The 20,224-nt window shown below is 42.7% G+C and overlaps 1 protein-coding gene across 4 annotated transcripts in view; it reads left to right on the forward strand.

Annotated features, from left to right (window-relative positions):
• The first annotated feature begins 341 nt into the window (after positions 1–341).
• Cdrt4 (CMT1A duplicated region transcript 4) overlaps positions 342–20,224 on the forward strand; it is a 39,677-nt gene continuing 19,794 nt past the window's right edge. For all 4 annotated transcript variants that reach the window (XR_001236837.1, XR_001236836.1, XM_013522028.1 and 1 more), the window contains exon 1: positions 342–506. Coding sequence is in view for 2 of the 4 variants with exons in the window: in XM_013522028.1 (XP_013377482.1) it covers positions 482–506 (25 nt within the window). In the remaining 2 variants the exon portion in view is untranslated. The remainder of the gene's footprint in view (positions 507–20,224) is intronic.

Consider the following 20,224-nt stretch of genomic DNA (forward strand, 5'->3'; position numbering starts at 1 on the left):
GGACATGCAGCACTGGTCTCATCTGTCTCTGAAAATGGCCATGTCTTGTCCAGTATAACTGAACTGTTGAAGAGAAATAAACTCAGTTATCTCCTTTCCTTCTCTAAGAGCAGAGATCCCAAAGAAGATCATGCACACAAAATTCCTGGTGTGGGACCCAACAATCAGTAGGTGTTATCTCAGTGGGGGTGGCAGGGACAATCACTCCAACACCCATATTTGGGAGCAGCATCTCTAGAGACAGCTTGGCTTATCAAGGGGGAGAACTAGGACAGACAGGTCAGGGAAATGAGGTAACTGCTGATGTCACAATTTCCCCATTTATGTTGGATACATGGCTCTTGAACCACCTCAGGGCACAGCAAGAGGATGATGGCTGCAATAAACAAAGGACCAAGGGGACATGGTATTGAGAGCTCTGGGGACAGAAGGAGACCAGAAGTAAACACTGAAGCAGAGCAGGCTTGATAGCCAAAGAAGGATGAGGAATCACAAAAAGATCACAGGTAATAGCCTGGGCAGTGCCTTTCTCATATCAGTGTACCCAGAGAGGAAAGTTCAAGGAGAAAGTAGAGACACACACCCAACTCTGAGGAGGTCCTGTCCCTCTGCTCATGAAAGGCTCCCAAGTCCTCAGCATTTACCTTCAGTGGTTCCCAGTCCTGTTCACCCCTGCAACTCAGTAAAACATACTGATGTTCGAGCCTTGCCCCACTTGTATTTGATGCGCCCCCCAAGATACATGACCAAATCAGATAGAGCTCAGGACCCAAAGTACATTCAGTTAGGATTGCTACACACCTTAGTTATTAAGAACCTATAGGGAGGAAGATGATCAAGAACCTCACAAAAAAGAGATTCTTTTACAAAGTAATAATTTACATTATTTTGCTTATTTTAAAAAATTTAGAATATGGAAAAAAGACATAAATAAATAAAATTTAAAAATGGCAAAAGACCTTATAATCAATGAAGGCACCCTAGTATGAATTGGGATGGGAGAGAGAGGAAAACAGCAAAGAAGATGGACTGGGGAAGGCTGTGTCTTCTTTCTAGGGCTTGGTGAAGGCTGACCCAGCACCCAGGCACCCACTGCAGGCAGTGTGTACTTGCCTCAGTGTGAAAGACACAGGAGTTGTCTAAGAAGATCGTGCGGAGCCAGAGCTCCTGGGTGCAAGCTCAGGTGCTGTCACTTGCCTGGGAAGATGTTCACTGACTGCCTGGGGTCAGAAAGCAGGTTCTGCATAGCTGACCTACTGGGTCCCAAGGTCACAGACTGCTTCCAGGCAGCCTCGCAAGCACCCTTTCCCTTCCCTGACTGTGGATGTCTTTTCAGGGAAGTCTTCAAAATATTTAGCGTAGGACTCATGCAGGGCACAGAGTGGGCTTTTTTCCCAGTTGCAGAACCTTCAGGCAGGGTGAAAAGTGGATCTGCCCTTGGTGTAGTAATTCTAAGATTTTTTTTGCTCATGGCTGCCACTGGTAGGGGTCTGGAGGCCTCATGTGGAGCACGGTGAGCCAAACTCACAGTGGATGGCCCTGGAGTTCTGTATTGGTCAGCCTTTATGTCGCCAGGACCAAATACCCAGCAAAAACAACTTAGAGACTAATAAGTTTATTTTGGCTCTTGGTTTCAAAGCGTTCAGTCCATAGCTGTGTGGCTTGAAGGCAGAAACATCATGATGGAAGGGAATGGCAAGAGAAAGCTGCTTAGCTTATGGCAGCCAGGAAGCAGAGCACAGGGAGAGGGACAGCAGGAGATAATACCCTCCAAAGGCAGCATCTTCAGTGACCCAGCTCCCCCAGCAGGGCCCCGCCTCCTACTCAGCTGTGAGCATCAGTGGATTCATTCTTTGATGAGTCCAGCACCCCATGATCCAATCACCTCTCCAGGAGTTTCTGAAGCATTCCCTCCTCATCTTTCTAGGCAAAGTGAGAGCACTTTGGCTGCCACATGGGAATGGGTTACTGCACGTGTGAGTGTGTAAATGTCTGTGTGTCACTGTGTGTTTGTGTCCATGTATTGTGTCCATGTGTATCTGTGTATGTCTGTGAGGGTCTTCATGTGCATGTGTGTTGGTGTCTATGTATTTCTAGGTTTGTCTGCATATCTGTGTATTTCTATATTTGTGTATCTGTGTGTATATCAGAGTTTTGGTGCGACTGTGTGTGTCTATGTGCACTTTCTAAAGACCCTACTGGCTGTGCCTTCTGCTAGCATGTTCCCTGCTGGCTCCTCTGGCCCACAGCTGTGAACAGGCTCTGAGGACGATGCAAGGCCACGGGTCCTTGGGGAGCTAGGAAAGGACAGCAGCTGGTACTGCCATTCCCTGAGGGATATGGGCAGAGAAAAGGAGAAAAATAGAAGTAAGGGAAGCTTGGGGTCAAGGGAAGAATGCTCGAGAGGGGAGACTTGGGAATTTTGGAAAGGGAAAAAGAGGAGGGGTGTTGTGGAGGGGGACATTTGGGAAATGCTGGTGAGAAGGGCAGAGGGAGGGAACTAAAAGAGGGTGAGGAGCTGCAGCTAGGGGCCCAGGAAAAGGGCACAGAAAATGGATGCTGGTGGCCACTGCTCCCCAGGGCCTATCTCTCAACTAGCTTGCTAATGTCTGAGCCTCCAGTGCTGTCACTTAGTAGTCAGCTCCAACCAGCACAGGCAGCGGATGCAAACACCCAGTTTAGAAAAGTGCTGCTGACAAGTTGACATTATGGCTCATGCATACACTCACATTCATTTCTTCATTTGACTTGGGCCAGCGACCAGCTTAAAACAGGGGCCCATCTCTGTCTTTGACTGGCTCAGGATCCATTTGGGTCATAGGTACATCAGCCTCTTAAACCTGAAGGTTTGTCTACCTAGCAGTCTTCAGCCCTACCCAGCCCATGGCTGCCCCATCCTCATCACTATCTCCAAGCTGTGGACCCTTCCTCCAGGACAGGCCAGTAACTTGCCAAAGGTCACACGACTTGCCCGTGGTAGACCCAAGTGTTCAAATTCTAAGCTGCTGGGTCATATTGCTGTTTGACATTGTTTCCCCATCCCTGTACACAGTCCAGTCTCTAACTCTGATGCATGACCTTCAAATATGGCTTTGTCTAAGCCTTTTCTGTCTGTTGGACTTGCACCTTAGCTGAATCAAAATTTAGCCAGCTTTTGAATCACACCTCAGATTTCCCAGCAACTACTAGCCACTGGCTAAGCCCTAGCCTGGGATCCCTGAACCTTCTGTGAATTCCCCAGTCCCATTTGTCCTCAGGTCACCCACATGTCCCTGATGACAGAACAGTTAGGCAAGCAGGAAGGCAGACGCAGGAAAGGTGCTGAGAAGGAAGTATTTCAAGTCGGAGTGGCCAGCATAGCATCTGGTGGACCCTAGTGAAGGGCATGCTGGGGAATCCCCTGCAGAGATGGCAGCTGGGGGGCAGAGTCTCATCCCTGGCTGACAGAGGGTGGCGCTATGTGGCATGTGCCTGGAAGTCAAGGAGAAAGGAGAGAGCCCTGGCCAAGTTTCAGTGAGTGCCTAGTTGAAACCAGATACCAGGAATGTGTAACAGGTCAGGCCTGTTGCCTGGGAAATATTTAGCTTACTTTGATTTTCAATTTTTATTGCTTATTTCTCAAATAAATGTTTATTTTACCTTTGTAATTCTTAAGGATTTTTAGGAACTTGGGAAAGAATGATCTTGTTTTGGTTTTAGATACTTTTGGCCTTAGAGATATGAGCAGACTTGCTAATTACAGCCTAAAAGGCAGTGACTGAAGGCCAGGTCTGTTTTCTTTGGTGGGTGCAAGCTGCCCTGTGGTATATCAGCGTCTTTCTAATCACATAAAGACCTCCCTCCCTCTCCCCGTTTCCTTGTTTTCAGCATACCCAATTCCCTCCTCCTACTCCTCCCTCCAGGGCTCAGGACTGATACTAAAGCGAATCAGCAACCCAAACTCACATTCAAACCCACACCCACACACCCTACCCACGCTGGTAGCAAGCATTACAGTATGCTTTCTGAGAGTGCCTGGATCCTAAATCAAAAAAGCAGTTCTTCTTCAATGTCTTCCATTTCCTTATTTTAGCAATTTCTGTTCTATTCCTGTCTGCTTCTTCCCACTCGTTTCCCCTGTGCTGCCATCCTTCTATCTTCGAAAGTAAATTTTTACAAATTTGAAATACACAGAAAGTTTACAAAGAAAAGACAAACAGCTTACATCTTTAAGAGTGGTCACAAGCACTCCCTGGGTAACATCTACCCACATGTAAAAATAGGAAACTACCAGCCCCTAGATGTGGGACTCGGTGGTCTCTCGGTGGTTCCTGGGAGAAAACAGCGAGAGGATTTAGAAAATAAAGACAAGATACAATAGCCGGGGTCAGGTGGAGTTACCTCTTGCCTGATGAGCAAGGGGACTGACTTCAACAGTAGTGGCGTGTATTTATACCCTGGAGAGGTTGGTTAATTTCCACCTCGCTGCCCAGGAACCAGTTAACAAGTTACAACTGCTTGTTTACTCTAAGGGGCTTGTTTACTTCCAGGAGCTCCGGTGTTCTCAGGCTGGCTTCATCCTGCATGAGCAATTATTTTCCAGCTTTAGCGGCTCCCAACACCTAGAAGAATCCCTAGGTCCCCTTCTATCAAGAAAACTCCCATTCTGAGTCTCAGAGATAATAACTACAGTCACCCCTCAGTATTTTTGAAGGTTTGGTTTCAGGATTCCCATGAATATCAAAATCTGCAGAAGTGCAAGACCCTTATGTAAAATGGCATAGTATTTGTGCACAACCTATGCTTGTCTTTCTGTATTTCTTAAGTCATCTTTAGATTATTATAATACCTAATACAATGTAGATATGATGTAAATAGTTGATAAGTAATGACGATCCAAAAGCTTGTACATACTCAGTATAGACATTTTTTGGGGGGTGGTGAACCTATTGCGTACGTGCTGCAGCAGGTTATTTGTATCACTGAAAGCTCTAAAAGGTGACCTTCACTACTCTATGTAGATATTTGGGTTTGTTATTAAAAATAGTGCAGTTACAAACATTCTTTAATCTTTCACGTTGCACATTTCTGAACCTAGGAGTGGAATTGTCAGATCAAAGGCTGAGCATATATTTGTCTTTAGTAGATGATGTCAAACTGTTTTAAATATACATTCCTATGGCAGTGTGTGAGTGTTGTTTTCATACTATATTACTCCCTCACAGTATGTGATTTTAGCTCTTCTTGGGGGTCTGTAGTGGTTTCTCATTATAATACTAATGCAAATTTCTGAGAGTCTGAGAATCTTTTCATTCATCTATTTTATTGTTTGGATATCATCTTTTGTGATGTTTGGATTCAAATCTGTTGACCAATTTTTTTGATTTAGTCTTTTTTCTAATTTTTAGCATTTTTTATTTTGTTTAAATACTTTGTATACAGCCTTATTTTGGTTATGTGGGTGGCACAAATCTCCCATTCTGAGCCATTTTTTTGTGTGTGTGCTCTTCTTATTTCTTTTTATGGACGGAAGATCTTTCCTACATGTGGGCATAAACATATTTTCTTATATTATCTTCTAGAAGCTGTGTTGTTTTACTTCCAACTTTTAGAACTATGGTCCATCCCCAGACTTGATTTTTGCATATAGTGAGGTAGTAACAGTTAACATAGTTATTTTTGTAGTTATTATTTAGTGTTCAAGTGATCTTATATAATTTATTCAGTATACTATCCTTTCCTCACCCCTCTAATGTGCTGCAAAGGAGGAGCATCTCTTCTGGACTTTTTATTTATTTACTATTGTGACAATACCACCCTGTCTTAATTACTGTGGTTTATATAAGCTTCATATAAGCATATATATGGTTTAGTCTTAAAACCCAGCATATGAGACTTTTAAAATTTATTCATCTTCAAGATTTTTTTCCACTCTTAGCCCTTTCTATGTCCATATAAATTTTCAAATCAGTTTTTCAATCTCTACAAAAAAAAAATCCTGTTGGAATTTTGATTGAGATTTCATTGAATCTAATGGAACGATTTTAGAACTGACATTTTTAGAATGAATATGGTATAGCCCTCTTTATTTAGTTCTTAAATTTTTTTCAGTTTTATAATTTTCTGGAGAAGACTAAAGGAAGTGAGGAAGGTAAGTAACACCCTGAGACACCAGAATCCTCATTAATGGTCTTTTTATTCACTGTCCCGCCTTCCTCTTTCCAGTCCACTGCTTTCTTTTGTTTTATGGCAGCATCTTTGTAAATGACCTTCTAACATTGACTTCCATGGAAATATTTTGCCCTTGAGTTTCTTTTTGTCTAGTTTATTAGTATATGTTTGTGATACATAGTAAATATGTTCATTGTGAGGAATTGGCATATCTACACATCACGTCTTAATCCTTTTTACTTCCCTTTTCTCCTGAGTTTCTTAATGTATCTGTGACCCTTGACATCTGTCACCTGACTGGCATTTTCTGAAATGGCACTTCTGGCTTTCTAAGGTGACACTCACCTGGTTTCTTCTCACCTGTCTTGTGAGTCCCACTTAGTGTGCCCTCAGGCTTCTCTATGCCTCTCAGGCCTACAAGTGTTCATGATTCATTTCTTTTTCCTTTTTTTTTTTTTTTTTTTTTTTAGGAATTCAACAATTGTTGTTATATGGCATATTGTTGACTTCAAATTAGTTGTTCAGCTTACCAGATATAAGCATGCAAAATTGATCAAAAAAATTAAAAAGAAGAAAAAAAGTTTAAGCATTGACTGTTTCTTTCAATAGAGGCGTAGAAACCAGCAGCACAATTATCCTAGCTATCCTGTGCAATTTGCCATAGCTAAATCTTGGAAACAACCCAAATGTCCATCAACTGAGGAATGGATAAAAAAGATGTGGTCTTTTTATACAATGGCGTATTACTCAGCTATAAAAAATGATAAACTCGAGGCTTTTATAGGTAAATAAATCATGATTCATTTCTCATCCCTGGTTTTATCTTATTCTACACAAATGAGAGACATGACAAATTTTGGTTTTATTCTTTACCAAATCTATATATCTATAAGCATGACTATGTCTTGGACTCCAGGCTTATATAGACAACTGCTCACCAAAGATTGCTACCTAGATTTTCTATAATATCCAAGATGTAACTAAGCACCCTATTGTGGAACCTGCTTTTTCTTCTCTGTTGCCTATTCCATCACCAGAGTTGCAGAACTGGGCTTATCCTAAATGCCTGGTTTGTCTTCCTCCCAGTAGTTAATCACATATCTCTTCTTGTCATTTTCACTGCCCTTTCATTGCTTTAGGCTCTAATTTATCCCCTAATGGGCATAAGGCCCTAACTGTTAATTCCTTTCTTCTAGCCTTACAAGTCTCCAGTTTATTATTATTGTAAAGCTACAGAGACTGCACTAAGGTATTCCAAGATGGTGTGAAAAATGCCACCACGAACATATCTAAGAGACAACATAATTGAAATTTATTTCTCTCTCAGTTGAATGTTGTGTGGTCGATCAACATGAAGTGATTCAGAATTTACATTTCGTCCATCTTGTGGCTCTGGAGATCCTTGGGGCGTTGGGAGTCCTTTGCTTCTTACCTACAAAAGGAAAAAGAGGCACAGTAAAGACAGGAGATTTTATGAGCCAGGTAGCAAACTCAGATACAGTGCTCTATCTAGATAGAGGAACGAGAAGGAGGAATGCTGGGAAAGAGAGTCTTTGGCCAGGCAGCTGTTTCCCAGTAACAAATTCCTACTCTGGAAGGGAAATATGAATTCTTGGTAGACAGCCATGGGCCTCTGCCACAGGAATCTTTCTAAGAGGGTAAGCTGATAATTCCATTCCATACTCAAAGTCATTTAGCAACTACCAAGATGCCTGCAAGATAAAGACAGAATTCTTGAGCATGAATGCTTTAAGCAGAAGAAACAGGTAACAGAAAGCCTCAAGTTAAGCCCCTCCGTGGTTTGACTTCCATTGCATTCACAGTCTCCTTTCTTATTACCAACTCTCCTCCCACAGTATCATGCTAAGTGCATAGTAAGTGTTGAACCACTTTTAAGTTCCCTTAGTGTGTTGTGCTCACCTTGTTCTTGTCCAGCCTGATCTCCTGCTTCTCATTTTGGATCTGGTGCTTGTTTCAGTCTCACCTTCTTCTCATCTTTATTTTATACTTTATGCTTCTTCTACATTGAAATATATTTTAATTTTTAAAGTCATATACCACTTTGCCCTTTTCCTCAAGTTTTTCTTATTTTTCTCTGTCTCAGCAATGCCTGTTCCTTATTCAAAACCAAACTCAGGTGCCAGTTCCTCCAAGAAGTCCTGTCTGGTTCCTTCTCATTAGGTGACCTGAATGTCTCCCCTCATCTCACCAGCCCATATTTCTACCAGAGCAAGTGACACACAACATTACACTCAGCTATATTCATGGTGGTCTGGGGCAGGGGAAATGGTTCTCTCTAGGGGTTTTCAAGTATGTTCTTTAGACCAGTGACAGTGGTATTTACCTGGGAACTTGTCAGAAATGCAGATCCCAGACCCAGAATTACTGAATTAGAGATTCTAGGGTGGGACCTAGAATCTGTGCCCTATTAGGCTCTTTAGGTTGTGTTGGCATTAAGAAAGTGGGCCACTGGCCTCATCTGTCTTTGTTACTAGCCAGGCCTGACCCAGAATAACTATTGAAGTAAAATTAAAGCAAGTCTTCTACCCCAGAAAGTCTTCTAGGTTTCCTAGCCTGGGTGAGAAACAATTCCTCCATGTCCTCGTGATGCTTGTGTCTCTTTTTTTCATAAGCCCCTTCCATTCTATAGCAAAACTATAGATAGTGAAGGCCTTGAAGGAAGAGATTCTCCTATATTCATCTTTCTATGCCTCTATGTGGTACAAAGCAGGTGTTCAGTAAGTATTTATGTAGTTTTAGGTCCTGGGATATTTGTGAGGGAAAAGACATACAAGTTCCTTCCTCCTGTGGAACCAATATTCTAAGAGGGCAGCAGAAAATAAACTAAACATAAATAAATGTGAAATAATTTCAGACAGTGATATGAGCTGTAATGAAAATAAAATAAGGCTATGTGCTAGAGATCAAAATGACCAGAATACAATTATGTTAAAATCTGTGGGGAAGATTATTCCAGGTGGAGGGAACAGCTGGAGTTTGGTGAATTTGAGAGAGCAAGAGAAGGAGTTTGGATTTCATTTCAAAGTTCTGTGGAGGTCACTGGGAAGGGATATTGAGGTTGAGGAGTGATGTGCATGTAGGTGCATGTGTTGAACAGATCACTCTGGCTGCTGCTACATATAAAGTGAGTTATACCAAGGCAAGAGTGGAAGCACAGAGGCTAGTTTGGAACCTGTGAGGGCATCCATGTGGGTGGGTACAGGAGTAGACTGGGGACAAGGTGTTTGATTATGGGTATCCTAATGCCAGTTACTCATATCCAACTCCTTGTTCAGTAGTGATAGATATATGGCTTTGAACAATCACTGAACTTGTTTGTATGTCACTTTCACCACCTATAGGAGGGGCTGCTATTTGTAACTAACTCATGCTGTGGGGAAGGCTGAATGAGTAAATACAAGTAAAACACAGGCACCCATAGTGTGAGTCATTATTACTATTACATGATTATTGGTATTAATTGTAGAACGGAGAGAAAGCATAGGTTTACCATATTTCTACAGCTGAGTTGAAATGATTTGCTGATAAATTGTTTCTTGGGGAGGAGAAACAGAAGAGATTAGTCTGTCTTTGTCAACAGGTTTGTTAGGGTGCTAGTTAATAAAATGGAAGACCAGTGAAGGAGCAGGTTCTGGTGTGTTATGGAGAGAAGGGTGTCTGGAGTTCAGTTTGAATAGCGTTGGTTTGAGATATTTATGAAGTACCCAAGAGAAGCTATCTGGTAGGAGTTTGCATGCATATATAAGCCTGGTGTTTAGAAAGATCCCAGAACTACAGACAAACATCTGGGGAAGGAACGGGTACCCAGGAAAGAGCCATGGAGTCCTCTAATCTAAAAGTAGAACAAAGGATCAGGAGCCAACAAGGAGTCCAAGAAGGACAGCTTGGGAAGTGGTACAATTTTGAAGGAGAGGAATTCTAGAGTTCTACTGTTGCTAATTTAGTCATACAAAATGGCCACTAAATATGAAATCAATAATTGAGCTTGTAAAAATGGAGTGTTTTATGGTTGTAAGGATGGAAGTTTTACCCCAAAGTTCTCAACTGTTCAGAGGTGGGGGTTTTCCAGGATTTGATTGGACCATGGGGTTGCTGTACTCATCTTTGGGTGAATCCACTGACGAATTCATAGCTGAATGTACTGTTAGGAGGTGGGGCCTGGATGGAGAGGGTCAGTCGCTGGGGGTGCGCCTATTTCTCTAGACCTTCCTGCTCTTCCTGCTTCCTGGCTTCCATGGGTTGAGCATCTTTTCTCCTCCGCGCTGTTCCACTGTGCTGTTTCTGCCTTGGAACCAGCTGACCATGGACTGAACCTTTTGAAGCTATGAGCCAAGTAAGCCTCTTTTTCTGAAGTTGTGGGTATCAGGTATTTTGTCCTAGTGTTTGGACTAATGACTAACATAGAAGCCATTTGCAGAATGGATTAATGAAATTTTGCTTTATTGGTTGGCACTTTACTTAAAAACCAATTCAATTAGAAAAGACTGCTTAGTACTCTCTCTGATGCCCCTCAAGAATTAGATGGAACAGGAAGGGTAGGGAATCCCTGAAGATAGCAGTGCAAACAACCTTCTGTGAGCTGCCTTTTCACAGAATAACAAAACAAACTCCAGGTGCTCCTGAGTGGAGGACCATGGGGTTGCTGTACTCATCTTTGGGTGAATCCACTGACGAATTCATAGTAGAATTTACCTCTTCTTCAAAACAAAGTTTTAGAAATCACCACTAAAGGGTGACCAAACTGGGGTGGAAAAAGTATATTTGAAACCAGAATAAAAATTTCCAGCGACACCCATGTTTGGCACAGCTGCTCTGGGTTAGGGAATATATGAATATTCATGTCATTTCTGTGACTTCTCTAAAGCAAGCTACTTAGCTTTTATATTTTCTCTACTATCAAGTGACAGCCTCAATCCATGGTTCTTGGATTTTGGTGGGCAACAGAATACCATGCATTTCTTGTGAAACCCTATGGCTGGGCTCTGCTCCAGAGTTTCTAGTTTAGTGATTTGGGTGGAGTCAGGGAAATTGTATTTCCAATAATCTTTCACGGCTGCTGTTGTTGATCCCAGGACAACCTATCAAGAAATTCTGCTCTGGATTATGCACACTCCTTGAGAACAAGGAACAGCATTTCTCTAACCACTTGTATAAGTGGGAGGCACTCAGTTAATTTTTATGAGTAGAGTAAATAAGCCTGTGATGGGAGTCTTAGGGCTCAGGAGAGGGTTACACAGTGGACTGTCATGTGAAGCTGTTGTGTGGGTCAGGAAGAGAAGGCTGCCATGCTAAACATTTAGTGACCCATTTCCTCAGCCATTTCATGGAGATATGATTTGGGGCAGTTACTACCCCTGAATTTCCAGGCAGTCCCATCACTGTGTAGAACTCGACTCAGAGGTTTTGGTGGTAAAATGGCTGACGGAGTTTATTGTCTGTCACTGAAGCAAAATGTCCAAGACTATGTATTTGTAAAGAATAGAAGTTTATTTGGATAATAGCTCTGGAAACTGGGAAATCGAAGAGCCTGGAGCCTGCATCTGCTCAGCGGATGGTGAGGGCCTTCTTGATGCATCACGCCACAGCAGGGGACATCAAATGGGAGATGGAGCAGGTCTGGCCTTTGTGACAGACCCACTCTCAAGATCACCCATTAGCCCACTTATCCATTAGTCCATGGGTGGGCTAATCCATTCATGAGAACAGAGCTCTCACAAAGCAGTCACTATGAATATCTCATATGAGGATAAAAATTCCATGTGAATTTTGGTGAAGGCATTGAAATCATAGCAGTGGCCATTTCTGCATTCTTCTCCTTGAGTTGTTCCTAAATTACAGTTTTCCTCCCACATGGTGTCTGTGAAAAACCTTCCAACTATTTGGTTCAGGTGTACATGTTTGTGAGGGAAATTTAAGCAGCACTTTAAGCAAAGGGAACATAGTGATACAGAAGATTAAATGCGAATTGTCTTTCTATGATCCAGTTTTTAGGTCCTGGAGAAAGTAAGTCCTTTCCCTTACTCTCCAGAGTCAGAGGAAGCAGGGTGGGGAGCTTGGCACACAATTTTTAAGAGATGGAATTAGTTAAGTTTTAGTCAAAGGGAAATGAATGTTGGTGGCCACATCCCATCTAGGAAGCACGCCCGTCTTTTGGTTAGGAGGACTGCACTGCATCCTTACTCTGCACAGAGCTGCCTTTCTTCCTCCAGGAAAAGTGACTCTTTCACAGTCTGCTAGGAGGCGAAGGAAATGGAAAGTTCCACAGCATCCTGTGCCCCTCTCTGTTTCACAGGGGATTGGGCTGCCTTCACCTTTCCCAAGCTCAGGGCTGATAATGGGCCTTTGCACATGGGCTGGTCCTGGGGGAGACAGCAAGTTCTTAAGCCAGAGCCTGCAGACAGTCCTTGTTTCTGTGTTTCCAGGGAGGGGAGGAGCCCCTTGCTAAACCCCTGGCCTGGTTCCTGGTGGGCCAGCACCCAGCTTGTGGAGCCCCTCCAGGCCCGGAGCAGAGCATGGGCTTAGTGGGGGCTTTTTGAGAAGCTGCTGAGCTCAGACCCTGCTGGCTCTACATTCCTGCATGATGAGGAGGGATTCCAGTGTTTACTCTGAACAATGTTTTCCTGTGTCTGAATCCAACGGGTGTTAAATTCTTCCAGATTTCTGGCTCCATGCTGCAACTCCAGTGGGACAGAAACAGGTTTACAGCAGTAGGCAAGGGAACTAGAGCAGGGTCTGTCTGGGCACCTCTTGTGTCTAGAATTTCCACTTCAGATGGAAAGATGGTTAGCGCAGCTCTGTGGGCTCCATGTCTGGGAGGAGTTTGCTGTGGTCTGCAGTCACAGTTCTGTGCTTCTGCCTTTCACATTTCCCACCCTAGAGGGCAACTTTAGCTTTTCTATCTTGAAAGACATCCAGGAATGAGAACAAGCTGAGTGCTGAAGGTCAGGACTTGCAGTATTTTGTTGGTTAGTATAAACCCAGAAGTTGGGCCCATAAGGAATTCATTTGGTGGGATGTTAGGAAGCCTGAGTGCATTCCAGTTCAGGGGCCCTCTGTGCAGGGCGGTTTAAGAGGCATGCAGGAGGCTAGTGCTAGAAGGGAGGCAGGGGGAGGCAGACCCAGCTCTTACTTTTTTCCAGGAAGAAATCGATGCATAAACAGGCAAAGTGACAAGAGGGCTCAAGTGTTGTCCTGGAAGGACTCACCCCAGCACAGATAGTCAGACGTCTCAGCACTGTGCAGTAAGAAACCTGGTTGTGTTAACTTGTACCTATTGCCTTTGATGAAGGCGATGATCACACAGCCACTTAGGGCCATAGGTGACATTCTTCTTTTTGTAAGTGCTGATCAGTCACTGTAAAAGACACAGAGAACTTCAGGAAACCAAGAAGATCAATTCACAGATAAAGATGCTGTTTGGTTCCACTGTGACCAATAAAGCAGTTTCTTCACTGCTATGTTCTGGAATGATGAGTGATTAGGTGCAAATTATCACAGGATCCCTTCATGACTGGCTCCATGGAGTCTTGGTGAAGCTCCAGGCTCTGAGCAGGTGCCTGTCGATCTTGGTCAGAAGAGCCCAATGCCATGTCAAGCCAGACATGAGGAAGATGGTGACCTTGAAACTCATACCATTCTAGACCCTGTGCTCTTGGATCACAGAAACCTACCCTTCACCCCTTTGATATTTATGGTGTGTGTGTGTGTGTGTGTGTGTGTGTGTGTGTGTTTGTATTTGTATGTATACATGTGCGCACATACACACAGGCAGGAAAGGAGAATTGTTGGCAATCTTCTGGCCCCGGGGCATAGCTGGAACAGAGAGTATTGATGTAGTGGTGTTGGGTAAGCAGTTCTGTGATAGGACTAAACATGCCAAAGACATATTTACTTGGTCTTCAGGAAAACAAACAAACAACGAACAAACATTTCACCTGGTTAAGTTCCTTGTGAACTATTGAATCCAGGGTCTCAGTCCCTCACTATTGCTGGTTGGAAATATCTCCTAGTTCCTTGCTGCAAAGGCCTCTGCATAGGGAAGCTTATGCCATGCAGCCAGTATCCCTGAGAATGAAGGAGAGAGACAGAGACAGAGACAGAGATAAAAATAAAGATAGAGAGAGGAGAGAGAGAAGAGGTAAAGGAGAGCATGCACAAGATAGTGCTCAAGGTACAGACCAAAGTTTCTGTAATCTGATCTCAAAGTAATCTTACTGGGTTTTGGGGTGCTGGGGTGGAGTCTCCTTCCAGAGGTGGTTTCTAGGTTCTTCTTGCCTTAAACAAGGAACTGGACAAAACAAGTGCAAAAGATAGTGAGGTTTTATACTTTTTAAAGGTAGGGAAAGGAATGTGCTCTGCAGAGGGAGTGGGCTGAGTAAAACTCGGAAAAGAAGTCCACTCTGCAGCAGGAGAGCAGACCACTGTGAAAGAGCACAGTAGCCCGGAGCTCAGTGTGACTGTCCTGCTGTGACTCCCACTCCTCAGGCTGAGGTCAGGTGCAGGCTGTCCTATGGGAAACTTGTTCACGTTCTCCTGAAAGCTGGAGATAGTGCTCTCTGGTTGGCTCCACAGGGCTTTGGGAACTGTTCTGCATGTGTGTCCTAATTAATAGGTCGCATCCTCTTCTGAAGCCAACTGTGCCATGCCCTAATCTCTGCCTCAGGGATATCACTTGGACCATACTCTGTTAGAGGTGAAATCACCAGATACAACTCATTTCATAGAATGAACAGCAGGAGGTGGGATCCTTGGGGCATCATACAGTGTGCTTATCATGGGCCTCATGGGGCCCACTCTTGTTAAGCCTTTGTTTAGCTTGTGGGTCCTTTCACCCAGCAGTTCTGATAAGCCACGAGCTGTGCAAGACAGAGAGAAACGAGTTCTGTATGTTATGTTTGCTCCTCCTGGGAAAAGGATTTCTTTGTTGGCATAGCATTCCAAAGGGGCAAATCATTCTGGGTTTCTAAATTAGTTACCCTTAACCTCCACCCATTCCACTTTCACTTTAAGGAAGATACCATCATTCCCAACCATCTGCTGTTTGTGGTCTCTTTGTCAGTCTCTAAAAAACATGGCACTTCTGCTTTCTCTGGAGTTCATCTCTTCCTCACCCTGGATAGCAATGTTGTTTAGCTTTCTGTTACCAAAACAAGCTCAAGCCATGAATCAGAGAATAAAATTTATACCAATAGTTCAGAGTTCTTGGTCTTCACTATGAAAGCTGACAGTTATAATGTTCTTTATGGATCATGAAATCCATTCACACCCACATTAACTGGACCATCATCTTGTCTCATGAGGCAAGATGTTATCCATCTTGAGTAAGAGGAAACTCGGGTTCAGAAAGATGAAGAAACTTGCTCAAGATTAGACATAAAGAGATCAAGCTGGATTTAAAACTTGTTCTCTGACTCCAAATTCTTTGCTCTACCCTGTATCTCCTTTAACAGTGTTTGCATACCTGAGTCTCCCGATTATTTCCAGTAGGAATCTGGCGAGACTTTTTGGCCTAGTTTTGCTCACTAAGTCATTCTAGATCAGTGCTGCAGTGATCTGAGAAAAGAAATGGAACTATTCTGGGATGAGGGATGTCAAAGTTGGGGGGGGTGGCCACAGGAGAAATGACTGTGATATAGGTGTGTGTGTGTGTGTGTGTGTGTGTGTGTGTGTACATGTGTACACACTCATGCTTGCATATGTGTGTAACAGCTTGTAGGCTTTTTTCCTCAAGTCATGGACTATATAGATGTTCTGCTCAGGGATGTGTGTGTGTAGGTTCACATGTACACAGTTGTGGCTGCAAGTGGACACAGATGCCTACACTTGCCTGGGTTCGGGGATGAGCTCCAGAGAGTATCCTTTTGGTGAGCATACGGTGTAAACAGCCCTCTTGGCACTTGAAAAGCAGTGTGACTGGGATGAAATGGGTGATGTGGGGACAGCAATGTGGCAGAAGTGATGTCGAAGCATCCCCTGAGCACATCTTTTGATCTTTTCTTGCTCTAGTCTCTTCCCTGGTTTTCAACTGAGTGGCTCATTTTGGGTGAAATGAATTTTATTACAATTTTCTTAGGCCCCAATATTGGAATACATTGTTTGGCACTGTGGAGGAAAGGTATCAGTATCCTCTATACTAACGATGATGATAACAGACAGCAGGCTTTTGCCATGTGCCAAGGCCCTGTGGTTAAAACTTTGTGTAAATCATTTCATTAGGTTTTCATGCCAATCTAAGGATCATTTCTCTTGCTGCCTCTATTGTTCAGGTGAGAAACTTTTCAGTACCTTGCTCCTGATCACACAGCTAAATACCTGACCTATCTTAAACTCATGCTCTGAAATCTGTGCTACAACTTATTCAAAACAACTGTTTAATATTTAGTTTCGCCAGATTGGAAACTTTGGTGAATTCTCTCCTTAGTTGTGTTCTTCAGATTTTGAAATCATAAATAATATTATAGAACAAGTGGAACTGTAAGGAGACTGCTGGCTTTCTTGTAATGCTGTGTAAGAGCGACTCTCAAAGCCAGGCCTTTGTTGGGGAGAGAATGTCCACACAACACTCTCCTGAAGCGCCTGTTCCCGGATTCTAAAAACATTCGGCACGTCCTTCCACCGTGCCAACGAGACACATTAAAACCTTTGTTGTTTAATTGGATTTCTGACTCAACAAAAACTCCTTTTGTCAGAACTTCAAAATTTCCTGGCAGATTACCCACACATATTTTCTACATGGCTAGCAGTTATGTTCCACTGTATACTATCTGTGTGCATTTGTGCCTAGAAAGATTCATCTGAAACTAATAAAGATTTCCCCTCAATTTTCAGTGACCTTTTTCTTGGTCTCTAGAGAAGACTATTGCTATTTGTATTTTTAATTGTAGCCCACAGTCTTCTATACATTCAGCTATCTATTCTCCCCAAACTATCTGCTTTCGTTATATTCCATTGTAGTTTTGCCACTTTACTTTCTTCATTCTATATGGAATGAACCACAGCAGGGACTCGGGAGAACTTCTACCTGAGAGACAGAGAGGGAGAGATCAGAGCAAGGTAGGCAAACCTAGCCTTGGGGTTCAACCATAGTCAGTCTCCAGATGAGACTGGAGTGGAATATGTGGGCCCAGAATCACTGGAGTTCACAGCTCTTTCTTTGACCCTTAGGAAACACAGCTTGAGGAAAGGGAGAGAGTTGACCAGCTAAGTAACACAACTGTGTAGGTGCCTCTGAGATGCGAGACTGCTGAGATACGTGGGAACACAGAGAACAGCGTGGGTAATTCCTTTAGCAACAGGGTGGAATTTGGTACATTTAGGTCCCATGGACTTTTTCATATTAGGTAGTATTTCATTTTACCTTTCAATGAAGCTTGAATCCTGAGATGTCTGGTCACCATGTTCTTGAACTGCTGTGACCTATGCCTATTGTGATGTGCCAGACCCTTCACATGTGGTGTCCCATTCAGTTTTCACAATAATCCTTATAAGAGAAGCAAATAATTCAGAGAAGGCAAGAGAAGGCTCAGAGAAGGCAAGTGATTTATTCACTTAAAAGCAGTGAGAAACAGTGCTAAGATTTGAACATAGGCCTTTCCAATAGCCACATTTGTTATATTTTTAGGATAGTTTCCCACCTTTTCCCTTTTGATTTTCTGTAATAGTGGCAATTGTCAGGTTAGCTAGTCCATAGCTTTCACTTGTCCTATACAAGTGTGTATCTGCCAGATGATTGGATTTCCTGTGATTCTTGGAGAGTTTAGGTGAAATTGTCTATGGCAGTTACAGGAACATCCATCCATTTATTTAATGAAATTTATCCCAATGCTTGGGGAAGAGCAGTGAACGTAATGGACAAAGTCTTTCCTTTTGTGAAACTTTTAGTTGGTTAAAAAAATAACCTAATGAGTAAGTCCTAAGAAATATCAGGGATAGTGAGCTATGCAGGGAATAAAATAGAAGTGATAATGCCTGGTGGCTACATTAGGTTGTCAGGAAAGGCCTCATTGAAGAGGTGACATTTAGGCTGAGTCAGTGTTCCAAAAGAACATTGTAGGACAACCCATGCTTCTAGGAAGGAGCGACCTGTGTGAAAATGAAGGACAAGTGTATCCCAGCAGAGGCAGGAGCTAGAGGATACCAAGATATGAATGAACCTGATGTGTTAAAGGAGAGAAGAAAGGTGAGTAGGGCTAGAGACAGTGATTGATGGGGAGAATAGCTCTGGTTAAGGCTAGAAAAGTAGGTAACATCCACCAGCCATTTCTACATCTTTATTTGTATGTCTAATCAGATCTCAAACTTTTCATCATGCAAACAAACTCCTGAAATTACTCCACAAAATGTTTCTTTCTGGTCTCTCTCATCTCAGGAAAAGGTGCTATTATGCACCAAATTGCCAATTCAACAATCGAAGCTTTTGATTCCATTTGCTCTTTTACTAAGCATGTGAGGTCTAATATCCTCCAGACTTTGCTACTATTTAACTTCTATACAATTCCAACCTAGTCCAAGACATCAACATCTCTTACCTGGACTACTAATGTAGTCCACTCTACCACCCATTTTTATTCAATTGCTTCTCTGAGACCAAATATTGATGTTCCCAAATCTGTGATATCAGTGCTGGAGGAACCTGGCAAACTTTGGGGTATCTTTTCTATACTTTCTTACTTTCTCAATAGAAAATATAAATATAATCTGACAATGCCTTTTTGAAAGCAGCTTTACTGAGATATAGTTGACACAGAAACCTACATGTATTAATGCTTACAGTTCAATGAGTTTGGACAAATGCATTGAATACAGAAATATCTGTGTCTGTGATATCACTGCAATGAAGGTGAAAAAGCATATCCATTACTTCTAAAGTTTCCTTATGTCCCCTTTATTTAAAATATGAGATCTACCCTCATGTTTCTTAAGTGCACAGGCATAGTGTTGTATGGCAAATCTTTAAAGCTTATTTACTTTACATAAGGGAAACTTTACAGCAAATGAACAACTCCCCATTCCCTTCCCCCTGCAGCCCTGGCAACCTCTGGGTTCCTATTAGTTTGACTACTTTAGATACCCCAGGTAAGTAGAATCATACAAAATTTATTGTTCTGAGGTTGGCTTATTTCATTAAAAGCAGCAAATTTGATAGTTTCTTAATGGCTCAGCGACCTCATTAAGAGCAATTATGACATTTCTGTGATACAATAATGCTGGAATAAACTCAGTTGCTATTGGTAGATCTGATGCTGATGGCCTCATCATTAAATGGGTCCCGCCCACTCTATAGCAAATTGATATTCTTTCTTTGGGTCTGTTCCACTCAACTGCCCCTCAGTGTCTTGCCCTTGACATTTCAGTTGGCTTGGACTATTTTGCACCTAGCTGATTGAATAGGGTTACTGGTGCTCTTCTTTTTGCTCCTATGGCTGGAGTTCTGGACACAAGGGCTTGAAAGTTGAGAGAGCACTTTTTCATTGAGCTCACTGCTGTTTCCTTCCTACTATACCGTGAAGCATCCTACCTTCCCATTAATCTTACCAGTGCATCACACTGCGTGGGGTTCTTGGCAGTTTTCCTGTCCACAGTGGATCTGGGCTCCAGGAGCCTTATTCTTGTTAACTTCCTCTCTGGTCCTTCCATGACTGGGATGGCACCTTGGGGTGTTGCTGTAATTCTGCCTCATTTTGATATCAAGAGTCATCTTGCTCACAGAATCTTAGTTTCTGTCCTTATTGTTAGTGTGTTGCATTGCAGTAAATAATAGACCTTGGAGTTGGTAGTTAAGAACTCTAAAAACTATGGTGGCAGATATTTTCTTTGTCTATGAAGATGAGGTTGATTGGAGGACAGTATTCATCTCACGTAGTTGAGAGGAAGTAGCTTTGGCAGTACCTGAATCTTTAGAGATTACAAACTTCCAGCAGCCAACATTTTCTGAGCACCTTGCTAGATAGAGCTTTATAAAAAGCAGGAGGGCATCAGTGAGTTTTTCATTTTAAGGGATACTGATCATCACTTATAGTGGCTAAACTTAGAAACATCTTAAAGTCTCCAAGTA

This window comes from Chinchilla lanigera, unplaced genomic scaffold, assembly GCF_000276665.1.
Source record: "Chinchilla lanigera isolate Chin_1 unplaced genomic scaffold, ChiLan1.0 scaffold00066, whole genome shotgun sequence".
In the NCBI taxonomy this organism is placed as follows: domain Eukaryota; kingdom Metazoa; phylum Chordata; class Mammalia; order Rodentia; family Chinchillidae; genus Chinchilla; species Chinchilla lanigera.